This window comes from Ictalurus furcatus, chromosome 5 (assembly GCF_023375685.1).
Source record: "Ictalurus furcatus strain D&B chromosome 5, Billie_1.0, whole genome shotgun sequence".
Lineage (NCBI taxonomy): Eukaryota > Metazoa > Chordata > Actinopteri > Siluriformes > Ictaluridae > Ictalurus > Ictalurus furcatus.
This window is the reverse complement of record NC_071259.1, coordinates 1,125,091-1,139,790: the sequence shown is the minus strand read 5'-3', so window position 1 is coordinate 1,139,790 and position 14,700 is coordinate 1,125,091. Positions and strand designations below refer to the sequence as shown.

The 14,700-nt window shown below is 35.8% G+C and overlaps 1 protein-coding gene across 1 annotated transcript in view; it reads right to left on the bottom strand.

The window, feature by feature from the left end:
• LOC128607270 (alpha-2-macroglobulin-like) overlaps positions 1–10,591 on the bottom strand; it is a 36,718-nt gene extending 26,127 nt beyond the window's left edge. The window contains exons 1-9 of the mRNA XM_053623944.1: positions 10,545–10,591; positions 6,032–6,212; positions 5,503–5,659; positions 5,297–5,349; positions 4,931–4,951; positions 4,466–4,656; positions 3,546–3,665; positions 3,140–3,307; positions 2,909–2,933 (exon numbers count right to left, since the gene is read on the bottom strand). Coding sequence (XP_053479919.1) covers positions 2,909–2,933; positions 3,140–3,307; positions 3,546–3,665; positions 4,466–4,656; positions 4,931–4,951; positions 5,297–5,349; positions 5,503–5,659; positions 6,032–6,212; positions 10,545–10,591 — 963 coding nt within the window. The remainder of the gene's footprint in view (positions 1–2,908; positions 2,934–3,139; positions 3,308–3,545; positions 3,666–4,465; positions 4,657–4,930; positions 4,952–5,296; positions 5,350–5,502; positions 5,660–6,031; positions 6,213–10,544) is intronic.
• Positions 10,592–14,700: the final 4,109 nt, after the last annotated feature.

Here is a 14,700-nt window from a genome sequence, read left to right as displayed (position 1 = left end):
GAATAGAATATTAGAGTTTCATTTCATTGGTTAATTTTATTATTGGTCGCTTTCTGCCCAGTAGACATGTGCCACGCCTTACCAAGCACCCATTCTTTATGAATAAAACCAAAAAAAACTGCTAATCATTCGTAAAAAAAAACACTATAATCATAAAATCTCTATTGCAGTCTTAATCTGCAAGCGGATGGAGACGCCTTTCATATTTCACATGATTTCGTTTTTGAAAAATAAAATTAAAAAAATGAAAAGAAAAACAAAGACTCCACCCACCTGAAGAGAGACTTGCTGCATACCCCATTCTTGAGTTTCGAGGGAAAAGTTTGCGATGCCTTTGTCATTTGTAACCAGACTCCACACTGAATTTTTAACATTACCATAACTTACAGTCAGAAGCACTACTTTATTTATCATTGGACTGCCGTTTGGGCCGGTCACTTTAACCTAAAGAAAATGGACAGGAACATCAGAGGACAATATCAGAAACAAAATCATCAAATCAATTAACTTATCACAGACCTTGAATAAGCCCAAAATACTGCTTTTAATTACGCAATAGTTTGCACAATATTAAATATCTGGCTAGGAAACTTATTTTATGTTAGGGATTTAATCACAAAGTAAAACAATTTGCTGGATGTTTATAATTAGTTTAGTCAACTACTAGTTTGCATTACACAGTAAAACAGTTATCCAAACATTAAATAAACTGGTATTGAAACTGGACACGGGTTTTAATTACACTAGCAAGCAAAATTGGCTAGATTTTTAGGAACACAATGTAATATTTAGCCTAATATTAGCACAATTGGCTTGCTTTGCAATAACAGATAGCTAGAGGAATTCATGTGAACTCAGTGCCTTTATTAATGTTAACCTGGAGCCTATCCCAGGGAGCATCGGGCACAAGGCGGGGTACACCCTGGACAGGGTTCCAGTCCATCGCAGGGCACAATCACACACAGACTCACACATCTATTCATACACTACGGACATTTTAGACACGCCAATCAGCCTTCCATGCATGTCTTTGGACTGGGGGAGGAAACCGGAGTACCCGGAGGAAACCCCCGCAGCACAGGGGGAACATGCAAACTCCGCACACACAGGGCCCTGGCAGGACTCGAACCCCGGACCAAAGAAGCCAATTAACAAAATATACAATTAATTTTAAAGGTCAGTAATGAAATTACCTGTCCTTCATACGTCATTCCAAGCTTAAATACGGTTGGTGAATTCTCAAATGAAATTGTCACGATATTAGATGATATAACAGAGCTGCCTGAAGCAGGCAGAGTCACACCTACAGGGTAAACACAGAATTAAAATGATGTTTAAATAACCCAACCCATAGTCTTTTCATATTCTGCTTTCCGTCAGCACAAAATGCACTGGAAGTTTTTGTTTTCCCCCAGACAGATTTCTTATATGTACAATGAAACTCAGATAAGCCTTGGCCATTCTGTGTCTGTAATATATACAACCCCAATTCCAAAAAAGTTGAGATGATGTGTACAATGTGAATAAAAACAGAATGCAATGATTTGCAAATCTCATAAACCCATATGTCATTCACAATAGAACACAGAAAACATAGCAAATGTTTAAACTGATTAAATGTACCATTTTAGGAAAAAATGATGGCCGCAACACATCTCAAAAAAGTTGGGACGGGCCAACAAAAGGCTGGAAAATAAGTGTTCTAAAAAAGAAACAGCTGGAGGAACATTTTATAACTAATTAGGTTAATTGTCAAGAGGTCAGTAACATGATTGGGTATAATAAGTGTATCTTAGAGAGGCAGAATCTCTCTGAAGTAAAAATGGGATGGAATCTCGATGGAAGCAGATGTTGCTCTAAAACCTGTATATACCTTTTTGCATTAATGGTGAATTTCAGACGTGCAAGCTGCAAGCTGCTCATTCCATAGGCACTAATGCACCCCATACAATCAGAGATGCAGGCTTTTGAACTGGGCACTGATAAAAAGCCGGATGGTCCCTCTCCTCTTTAGTACTCTTTAGTTTAGACCTTCATGGTTTCCAAAAAGAATTTAAAATTTCGATTCATCTGTCCACAGAACAGTTTTCCACTTCACCTTGGTCCATTTTAAATGAGCTTTGGTCCAGAGAAGACAGCAACGTTTCTGGATCATGTTCACTTATGGCTTCTTCTTTGCATGACAGAGCTTTAATCAGCGTTTGTGGATGGCACGGCAAACTGTGTTCACAGCCAGTGAGTTCTTGACATGTTTCTGAGCCCATGCCGTGATTTCCATTACAGAATCAGGCCTGTTTTTAATGCAGTACCGCCCAAAAATCACAGGCGTGCAAATGATTTTCACACTTGTCTCTTGTGCACAGAGATTTCTCCAGATTCTCAGAATCTGGAAAAATCTCAGAATTGTTTGATGATATTATGTACTGTAGATGATGGGATATTCACAGTCCTCGCAATTTTATATTGAAGAACATTATTCTGAAATTGTTTCACAAATTCTAGACACAGTTTTTCACAGATTGGTGAACCACTGCCCATCTTTACTTATGAAAGACTAAGATACTGTTTTTATACCTAATCACATTACTGACCTGTTAATCAATTAAAATCCAGCTGTTTCTTTTTACTAACATTTACTTTTCCAGCCTTTTGTTGCCCCGTCCCAACTTTTTTGAGACGTGTTGCAGCCCTCAACTCTGCACACATAGGGCCGGTAGGGAATCTAACCCTTAACCCTGGAGGTGTGAGGCATGCACGCTAACCACTAAGCCACCATGCCCCCTCCTAAATATTAATAATAATAATAATAATAATAATAATAATAATAATAATAATAATATAAACTGAAATTCTTAAATATTATTATGAAGGCATTATTACAAGAGGCTTGATTATAGGAATATCTTACCAGTGCCATATTCTTCCACTTCACACTGAACGTTGATTACACCTTGATAGCGTGAATCAGTTAAAGCATATTCATTCAGATTTAAGACAATTTCTCCACAGCCTGTCCTGTCAGTCTAAAGCAAAAATGAAATGGTTTATAATGAAGCTAATGCAAAGCTAACTTTGGAAAAATTCGCAAAAAAATGTCTTTTGATTCAGAAGAGTAACTAAGGAGGCGTTATTGTTTCACTTATGAGCATATTCTGTTGGTTTCAGAGTAAGCTGATTAACCTTGAATATATAGTCCTTGCAGATGTCTGGTACGGTTGTGCTTCCTGGTGGGAACCAGAAGTATCTGTAGCTGTTATGACAGACTTTGGCCTTCACCGTCCCATTCACCGGCTTCCCGTATGTATATCTGCAGAGAATGGAAAAAGTATAACAACATAAATGACACATTTTTTAAAAAATGTAAGTGAAGCAATAGTAAAAATACCTTTTCAAACATAAATGTTTGAGCTTTGTTCATTTCTTCCAATAATTTCCTAATTTTGTAAGTCAGACTTCCAGTATGGACATCATGTTGGGTATGTTACAAAAAAAAAAAATCAGTCTAGAGTGATGAGAAAGAACATTACTGAGTAGTGAACACTCACTTAGCACACACTTTCAGCGTAGCCTGTGTGTCCAGGATGGTTATGACTGGAGGAAGTTGGACCGTCACTTCAAACGTGGGCAGAACTAAAAGAGACAATAAACGCAGTGCTAAAATACAGCTGCTAATTTGAATTGTGTTGTTTAGTAGGTGATAATTTAATTTACTCTATTCTCATTTACTTCTATTACTGTGTTCAAAACAGTCATCAGATTTGACAAGGATTATTTCTAGAACCTAATCGTATGTCTCTAAATGTTTTACATGGAGCTTTATAACAGATTTATTATACAATCTAGAAAAATGCAGTCACAGGCCAAATTGACCGTCCAAACACGCTCCTGGCTTTCACATCATTAATGTTTTTATATTTTAGACCGTTAATTCAAATAATTCATTATAAAGATTTGAATTATGCATGGAAACTTTCAGTTTTTTATTTTTTATTCAACCATACTGTAAACCTCATCTGAATAGATTTTCTGACCAGGTGCTTGGACCCCTAAATACAGAAATGAGTGGCAACCTGGTTAATAAGTAAAACAGCAAAACACAGGTGAAATTTTTTTTGTTTTTTTTCACTACAGAATAATTAGGAATTAGCGATTTAAAATAAAATGTAGCTAGAGAATGTTATATTCAAAATTTAGAATTTGATAAAACTGATATTTTTTATATTACTTTTTTGTCAAAAAGAAAAAAAAAACTATTAAAAATTATACTATTCTCATAAACAGGTTTGGATCAATATCTCTACTGAATAATAAGTAAATAGTTTTTAAATTCATGCTTACTGTATATTACAAACATTGTATCCAGGGACATATTAAGAAAATAAAAGTACTAAATAACTGGTGTTTCAATATTGTTCTTACCAATCATTAAAATAAAAATTAGATATATTTGTATTCTGAGGACATTTATAAGATAAACTGAGTCTGACCGTAGTCCATGACTTCAAAGGATTGTGTGATCACTTCTTTTTTCAGGCTCCGGACAGTGATGATATAAAATCCTTTTGTGGCCTCAGAGTTCAAGGGATATGACAGATCCACAAGACCGCTCTGTGTGGCGACGTTCAGCCACTGACCAATGCGGTTCGAATTTGGGTCCTGAAATAAAAACACAACAACAAAATAAACTATTCTTAGATCTCAGTCCAGTAAAGTGCCACAGGTCATGAGCTCAAAAACCTCCATTAATGAGAATACCATGTTTAGTTTTTTCCCTACAAACTTATAATAAGAGCAGCGTCAGAATAATAGTTATAAGATTTCTAATGCAAAAGCCTGTGAATGCACTTATTATTGTTTTAAAGACATAGCAAGTCATAAATACACAAAGTGCCCAGTTAATAAGTGTTGAATCTTTCACACATCACCGTACCTGCACTTCTATTGTCGGAAACTGAAACAATAAGAAAAGATAAAAGCAGGTTAAACATACAATGAGAGTATTTTTTAGTAATACATTTGATGAATCCTGTGATTTTCAAGTTCAGCAGTAGCTTGGACTTAGGTTTGGACTTAGATATTTTTACTTAATACTTTAGCAAAACAAACTTATTCACCTTAATTTATTAAACTTAATATTGAGGAACTATAAAACACAACTAATGCCACGTTTAATTTAAAATTGTTTGCTTGATGCTTACAAAGCAAGACAGATATAACAGTTGATGAATATGATTTTTGTTGAAAGTCCTACTGTATATTTTGTAGTATTTTAGAGAAATGGTAAAAGATGTCGTACCGTCTGATTGTAGGTGAGGAAATTGGAATCCACAGAGACGATGCGGAACATCACTACAGAGAATAAAAGATAATATCTATAATGTTGTTGCATTCTGAAATTGATTTGGTTTTAAAACAGGGTTAAATAATTTAAGGGTGGCTCTGGGGCAGGAACCGAGGAAAACAGAAGGCAGGAAGTGTGAAAATCCGTGTAGAGAGTGTTACCAGTTTGTCCTGGTTTGTAGATGGGTTTATCCGTCTGAATGATAATCAGAGAAGTCGGAGGTTTGATGAGGATCTTTGTTGTCTTGTTCAGGAATGTGCTTTCTCCATTTATCTGAATGCCAATAGACGCTACTGATTCCACGCTTACGACAGGAACCTGTTAATAACAAAACCGCAAAATCATAACACATAGCAACTTTAGAAACATTACACTAAAATTTATTTATATCCATCATTGTCAATATTATACAGCAAACCAGGCTTTAAATTGCAAAAATGTCACAGTCAATATCTATAGCTTATTTATTTATTTGTCATATTACATTTCCATCAAATATCAACTTGGATATTCTTTAAATCAGAGGTGTTTTTCTGATTCTTCATCTGTTAATTAACAAACCTGAACTCATGTAAACATATTTAGAGGATCAAAATCAGCAGCTCTAGAAGATGGGAAACATTTAGACTCATCACTGGAGATAAGAATCCCTGCCTGTGAGGTGAGAAATGTTTTAAGATGGCGTCTGACCTGGAACAGGATACAGCGGTAGTATTCTTTTTTAATAGATTTTTCCTTCAGAAGTACGACTCTGTCACCATTAAGCTCCAGGTTCACGTCCAGTGAGACTTCTTTATAGGGGTTCACCGTGATACATAGCGTCTCTGTGGTGCCCCCTACAGCCTGGGAGGTCACGGCCAAGAGGTAAAAGCTATTGACAAAAAAAAAGGGAAAATAGTTTTATTAGTTCCTACTTAGCGACGTTGACCGTCTCTACAGTTTGTAGCAGCAACTGCACTCTATAAGCATATATAATATATAATAATGTTACTGATAGCATATTTTGCACAGGACCACAGCAGTGACAGCATGTTAATCAAAGTGGCCTTTACACCAGACAGCATGTGAAGTCCTTATTTAAAATAAAAAAAGTGTATTTTTGCATGACAATGCTGATGGTTCTAGCTAGAAACACTACAAAATAAAATGTCCATGCTATAATTTCCGTGAATCCTAATAATCTAAACAGCACATGGGTGATATTTAAATCTGTAGCCCACAACAGCAGTTACATATCCTAATATCCTCATATCTCTACTAATACCATATTTTGTGGGTTTTTTTTTTGTTTTTTGTTTTTTAAAGAATGGGGGGGGGGTGTCTGCTAAGTATTTTGAGCCCTTAAAATGGTGTTACTGATGGTGTTGAAAAAGGTTGAGAAATCCTGCTTCAGTTGGACTTTGTGATAAATATTTGCACATATTTTTAAACATCCCTCACTTAAGTATATTAAGCCTCATTGAATCCCTGCATCACTAATTCAGAATATCTCAAATGTACACATTTATATTGTTACAGTACCTGGTTTTGAGCCATTCATCAATCGAGCTATTTTGAGGAAATCCCATTCATACAGTATTAACAAAAATATTAGTTGTACTATAAAACTCTTCATATTAAATCTACAAAGCTCTCAGAGAAAATCTGAAGAATATATTAAGATCTTACGTGTCTGTGGTGGTGATCTGTGCTATGATGCTTGGAAAAAGCAAAAAAACTCCAAAAAGAACTTGAGAAAAGCCCATCCTGGAACAAAATCAGACACGATCAGACCGAATATGATGATCTGAGATCACCTGTGGTATTTATTGACCTCCGCCCCTCCCAAAAATGTTTATAGTGGGGTTAGATGCTTGCTGCTATCACCACACTCCTGTTTCGCTTCTCCTGACCTTGCCCTGTATGTTACGCTGACATGCCTCATCTTATCAGTCTAGACCTCAATAACACTAGCATTTCTATTGTTTTTATTCTCTTAAATAAAACACCATCCGATAAAAAGAAGTGATGTCCTCGCATCTGAACGTACAACACAGAACACTGGAATGATTTTTTATTCTTATAACACAGGAATTATTTTCTTACTCAAACAGTTCATCCAGCACTACACTACACAATTTAGTTGAAGTCCTAGCCAGGGGACATATTTGGACCTGTAGCGGACATGTAGATTGGCAGCCTCACAGATCCAGAGTCCTCAGTTTGACCCTGAGCTCAGGTTACTTTCTGTACAGAGTTTCACATGTTCTCTTCCTGTTGGTCTGGGTTTCCTTCAGGTTCTCTGGTTTCCTCCACCCCCAAAAAAACTTGCCAATAAATGGATTGGTGGCTCTACATTCCTCCTAGGTGTGAATGAGTGTGTTAATTTAATATGTGTGTTTGTATCCAGAACCTGTAAAACATAGCACACCTGCATTTTATATGGATCCAGCACCTCTGCAGCTGGATGTAGAGTCTCCCACAGAAATAATATCAAAACAAATAGTTTCAGTTTTTAATTCACTAAATGTAAAAAAAAAAAAAATGCTCAAATACTGCTGATAGCCAAAGCTTCTTTCACATAATGTAATCATATCAAGTTCAAAGGTCACCTAAATTCGCTGTCACGAAGCGAAACCTACAGTCACATAGCATGCATTGTAGAGTCTGTCATGGAGAAAAGCTGTTATCATTACCAGCATTTTCTAAGAACACTAACAAAATACTGAAAAATGCAAGAGTCCAAGAGAGCAAGCAGCAGCAGGTCATTGATAAAGCAGTTTGGTGACCATTCCCACGACTCTCAGCATGAAATATTGTTGGCTACGTGAGATACTTGAAGCACTTTTACATGTCTGTAAGTTCAAGAACTGTGACCTTTCGTGTACCTTCTGACCTGCCAGACCACTACCCTCTTAGTGTTCTGTGACCAGCAGATATACAAATTAAGAACTATATACTGTATATATATATATATATATATATATATATATATATATATATATATATATATATATATATATATATATATATAATTATTATTATTATTTTTCCCTCCTACATTTTAGAATAATAATAATAAAGCCATCAAAATTCTGGAATAACACAAATGGAACTATGGGAATTGTGTTGTGATTAAAAATCCAAAATAAATCAAAATACTTTCATATTTTCAAAGTATTCAAAGCATCTTCAAAGTACACCCCCTTTTTGCCTAGAATTTCCATAAATGTATTCTTGGCATTTCCTCACCCGATTTCTTGAGGAATTTCCCCGAGATTCTTTTTAAACAGTATTAAAGGATTTCCCACCTATGCTGGACACTTATCGGCTGCTTTTCAGAATATTTCGCTTCGAGTCGTCCGTTTAAACAAATACTTTTTTTGTAAATAAAATGTTAGGTTTCTAATGAAAGAAATGAAAATATTGGCACAATTATATTTTTGTCTACAACTCTGGTTTCAAACATTTAAACATACACCTTCAGATCAAAAGGTTTTTAGGATCATGAGAAACATTTCAGTCAAGGGTCTCCTACACATATATATATATGTGTATATATATATATATATATATATATATATATATATATATATGTAGGAGACCCTTGACTGAAATGTTTGAATATATATATTCAAAGTTTTTGCAGAACAAGCGTCAAGGTTACATGTAACCCTGTTCCCTTTCAAAGGGAACTTCGACGTTTCATAGCACTGTTATGCTAAATGCAACATCTCGTTCCCTTCTCAGGGAACAGGGTTACATGCGTAACCCCGACGCTTGTTCTGCAAAATGCTCAATAAAACTTAAAGCTCATTTCCTTATAAAACTGCACTAATTCTACCCCATACTACTTTTGTTTTGTTTTTGTTTTTTTAAAGAAAGGGTCATCACACCAAATATTGCTTTGTTATATTTATTACTTTAAACTGCTCTTTCTAATATTTTTTTTTATAGAAAGTTGTGCATCCCCTATTTTAATAACCACCAGTCACCCACTGATTCACAGTAATTAAGTTAATTTAGCGTGTAAGTCTATCTTCAGTCACAGTGTGCAGAACAGAAATGTAAAACATATGATATGAATAGATACCAAAGATATGAAAAGATATGAAGTTCTTGTCAGACTGACGGTTATCATGTTCCTCTTTTGTTATGACAAACATTCCTTGAAAACAAGTTGAACAGATAGAGAGCAGGGGAAAGAGAGAGTGACAGAGACACTACAATTTATTTTCTTATACAAACACATTTTGCTTCTGTGTATTTAAAAATGGTTGTCCAGTTTTTCCATTGGTGAGCAGGAAATCCACGGAATTCAGAGGTCATTTTTACAGGGAATCCTTGCCATATCCTGAGGAACCTTTACAACAAGTACCTTGTTGAAATTCAAGCACATTTATCAACATCTGGTGCTATTAATGACCCCAAAATCGTTGACATTGTCATTTCTGACCACTATTGTGTCTTCATTGAAATTTCAGCATGTACTGTAATAACACTGTGAGGACCATCACTAATCTCACTGCTGATATAGCTGAGACCTTCATGAAGCTCATATCATCTCTCCCCCCTCTTTCACTTCCTTCATTAGACACTCTAGTGGGGAGTTTTAATGTCAGGATGACCAAATGTATTAACTCTTTTGCTCTGCCTTCATTTAGTGCGATGTACTCATTTGGTTTAATCAATATTTCTGTTAAACAGATTATATTAAACTCCTGATCAGTAATGGTTTCATTAACAATAAGTGCTTTAGATGTAAGAGATCTAATATTGAACAATCCTAGCTTCAGCTCAAAGGTGCCAGCTGTGCATTCATTATGATGTAATTTTATGTTAATTAGGTTACTAAAACAAACTTTCTGAAAGTTTCTACATTTTTGTTTTAAAAAAATAATAATTACAATTATTTGTAAAACAGCATATTATCAGCTTCATAACATCTCGAAGTTTGTAATATTTTCTCCCCACAGTGGGAAACTCATACATGTATTTGTTAGACTCGACTACTGCAACAGTGTTTTGGTTAGCTTACCAAAGAGCTCCATTAAACACTTACAAAGAGTTCAGAATGCAGATGTAAGAATGCTGACATACTAGACTGAAGAATCATATCATTCTGGCACTTAAATAATTTCACTGGATACCCATGTATTACAGAATAGATTTTAAATTCCTGTTATTCATTTTTGAATGTCTTCATGGTGGTGCTGCTACATACCTTTGTAACATGAGCCAAAATGTGGCTGAAAAGCGGGAGTCGGCCATTAGTCACTATGGGCCTAAACTGTGGAACTCTCTCGCTGGAAACCTACGTGTAGTTGATTTAATTAGGACTGGGGCCTTTCCTCAAACCAGTTAATTTTTCATACTTGATTTTATTTGTATTCCTTTATTTATTCTATTTTATATTCTGAGCCTTTTGTTTCATTGTTGTGTATTGTCTTTTATTTTTTATTGCTTATTTTTATATATTCTAACTACACTGGATCTGGTGATCTCATATGGTTTTGCTATTAATGAACCAAAAATAGTTACATTGTCATTTCTGACCACTATTGTGTCTTCTTTGAAATTTCAGCATGTACTAACAGTGTGAGTGATAAGAGGACTGTCACCAAGCGCTATCTCACTGCTGATATAGCTGCAACCTTCATGGAGCTCATATCATCTCTCCGGCCTCTTTCACTTCCTTCATCAGACACTCTAGTGGAGAGCTTTAATGTCAGGATGACCAAATGTATTAATTCTGTTGCACCCTTATAAACAAAAACGGTCTATGGGATAATTAAAGCTGCCCCTTGGAGAAATAGTAGCTCCATTTTAAGACTAAAAAGAGACTGCAGAGGAGCAGAATAGCAATGGTAGCACACAAAGCTAATAGTTCACCAAGCTATCTATGAAAACAACTTGAAAATACTTAATAACCAAATGGGGTCTGCTAGAAAATCTTACTTTTCAAGTTTATTGACAGCCACAAAGACAACCCCATTCTCCACCATAGGTACACCACTAAACCCCTCACATAGTCAGCACTTGTCGTGCTGGTACATTTTATAACTCTCCACCTATTGCTAAATGCAATCAATCCTCTTTCTCAGTAGTCAGTAGTAGTTGCCCTGGTTATATCACTTATGAATTCTTTTAGCTGCTCTCTTGACCCATTACCCACCAGCTTTCATAAAATGGTTTTAAATTTATTATTACCAGACCTCCTGGGCATTGAATATCTGTCCCTCCAGCAAGGAATTTTTCCACACACCTTTAAGACAGCAATTGTGAGGCCTCTGCTGAAGAGAAACAATCTTGATTCTTCCGTGCTCAGACCGATCTGTAATCTTACATTTCTTGGCAAAATAATTGAAAAAGTTATGTCCATACAGCTCAATAACGATCTCAACATCAATGATCTCAATGAGACATTTCAGTCTGGGTTTCGGTTGAACCATAGCACAGAAACTGCTGTCCTAAAAGTTGTAAATGATCTGCAACAAAACAAGGAATCGCTGCAATATAATGATTGTGTGAATATTTCTTTGGTGGTTTTATTCCTAGTTAATTTTGCTACTGTACTGAATAAGAATCTAGGATTATTTTTTATATATTCAATTAGGGTAGAGAGAGAGACTAATCTAGCAGCACTAAGAGATTTTTAGGAGGTTCTTCTTCCATGCTGTTTGAAATGCTACCAATTTGGTTTGATGCTGTTTACGCTCTAATTGTCGAGTGGGCTGTTTTAAAGTGCATATGGGATCATTATTTCAGGGTGCTAGCTTTTTCTCTCTAATTGTTTATCTTTTAAGTGGAGCTACATTCATTAGCATGACACAACAACATTAAATGCAGCCTTAATGCAGGACCATGCAACTCTGAGTGAGTAGGTTCCCCAACTGAGCTATGGCTCTGTAACTCAGGGGGAATTCGTTTCCTGACAGCACAGAAGTGGAAGGCTGGTTACTCCAAAATCTTACTGGGCCTGGGGCAACAGAAGATTGAGTACAGGGGGGAATTCGCTCCTCATTGCACTTTCCGTCAAAAGACCAAGTTTCTGACACCTTCTACATATAATTGTTGCCGTATGAGGAGAACGACTACACACTTCGGGGCCATGCAAACGAGCCAAACGTCATGTTAGCTGGGTTATCTGTTTTTGTTGTGACCTTATCATCTCTCTTAATTCACTAATTTCTGTCCTTTGAGCCAGACTACAGCCAACAGACGTCACCCCATACTGGGTCCCATATACCAACGGGACAGATTGACTATGAGCCCTGGCTCCCCCTGGCATCCACTCTCATTATTATTGAAGAGCCTCAGCACAGACGTCCAAAATGCTAAGTCGATCATGCGGCCCACTTCAAGTAGTGTGTGTCTGTGTGCGTGTGTGTATTGTGTGTGCCCTTCCTGTCAATTAGTTTGGTCTAATCCATTGTTTATCTTGAAACATGCTTCCTTTCATGTCCAATTTACACAGAGAGCAATATTGATCTGTTCTCGATACAGTGAATTTTTAAAGCAGATAATTACAAACAATTTTCCATGGATGAAAAAGGGAAGAAAAGAAAAGATGGAGGTGAAAAGTTATGCAAAAAAAAAAACCCACTTAAAGCATTATAGGCAGATGCTGTGAAATGCTTTAACAGGTAAGTTGCAGTTCTGCAGGCTCTGATGGCTCTAGCATTACAGCCAAGGACAGCGAGATCTACCAGCAGGGCCAGTGATGATGAACAACCACCTGCAGCTGCAGATGCACCTCTCTCACCAACACCTCTCTCCCTCCGTACCTGAGCCTAGTGAGGAGAATCCTAATCAAACTGATCCGGTAAACTGCTTAATTGAATTCAGTAGCAGCATTAACCCACGCTAGAAAACTAGTTACTCATTGTGTCAATGATAAAAAAAGGTATTCATTTTCAGATGTGTTTATGATAAGCCTGATTAACCCTATTTCATCTTGTCTACTTAGTTTTTTCACTAACATATCTTATTATAAATAATGCTGTATAATCACTAATCTGTTTTTGTCACCTTCACAGGAATCATTTCATCTCTCATACACAGAAACAAAATCTTTCTCATGTACATAAAAGCTCTTTCAATTATACTATTTGATATTGATTTAAAAAAAAAAAGTCAAATTCATTAAACTATTATTATTGCTAATGCTATTTAGCTCACATAGAGTAACCTTACAAGATTTTTAAGAGGATTTTTCAAATGAAATGCATAATCTTTACTGCCGACACTAGATCAGTAATTCTAAGAGAATCTTTAAGCCAAATTCACAAATGTTCTCAATGTTCACTGCTAATGCAGGTTAGATAATATGAGCTAACCTGTCGGGATTTCTGAGAGGATTTAAAAGTTAAATTTTGTAGAAGTTTATTATCTTCATGGCTAATGCTAGCTGGCTTACGTCAGGTAATCCAACACGATTTCTGAGGGGTTTTAATGTCAAATTGATAATAATTCACTAAAATGATAACATTATAAAAAAAGATGAAACTATTAAAACTTTATTAGCTGAAGATGTTGGTAGGAAAATAGGTTCTTTAACCCGACTGTACCTTATCCAGTATATTTTGTCAACAACAACCATACAGTAATGTTCTTTGCCCTGAACATGACACCGGTGTGTAACAGCAGAGCGATCAAATTACAGAAAACACGTTCCGTATGAACAAACTGCATCTTGTAGGAAAGCATCAGGCTCAGTAATGAAATCCTAATAAAACTGTCGTTAATTAGAAACAAGGCTTTGCTGGATTAGTAAACATCCGTTTATTTATTCAGGACTAGAGTAAAATCACTTAGAATTAAGTCTGAATCAGTATACTAACACTTTAAAGCTATATATAAGCTCAAATATCAGTAGTCAGCTCTATATCATAAAGTAAAATTAAAAGTAAATTAATTAATGAGCTTGTATGAATATGTTTAACTGTTTCTATAGTAACAGCTCATTCACAGGTATTTGTATGACACATAAACAGACTTAAACGTGTAAAAGTGCAAGACGTAGCTGGGGAGGAGTTCAGGACAGTGGAGTTTATACTTTCAGTGTCTCAGGGTTTTTGTCTTAATAATAATATTGTCCACAATACTAAATGTAACTTTAAACAGCTAAAAATATATGATGTGTGATTCTTTCATATTAGAGGAAGAAAACACTTTGGAGCATGCTGTTATAGAAAAATTATCAACTTCAGTGTGGTAACAGTAACTCTGCTACACATCTGGCTATGTCACACCACCCTGTCGCTGATTATTTTCCTATAACAGCACAACTATGAGTGTTTAAACTATTAATAATGAACAAGGTTGCAGTCTAGAAGCATGGAACAAGACTTTGCAACAACAGACTATAAGTTAAATTA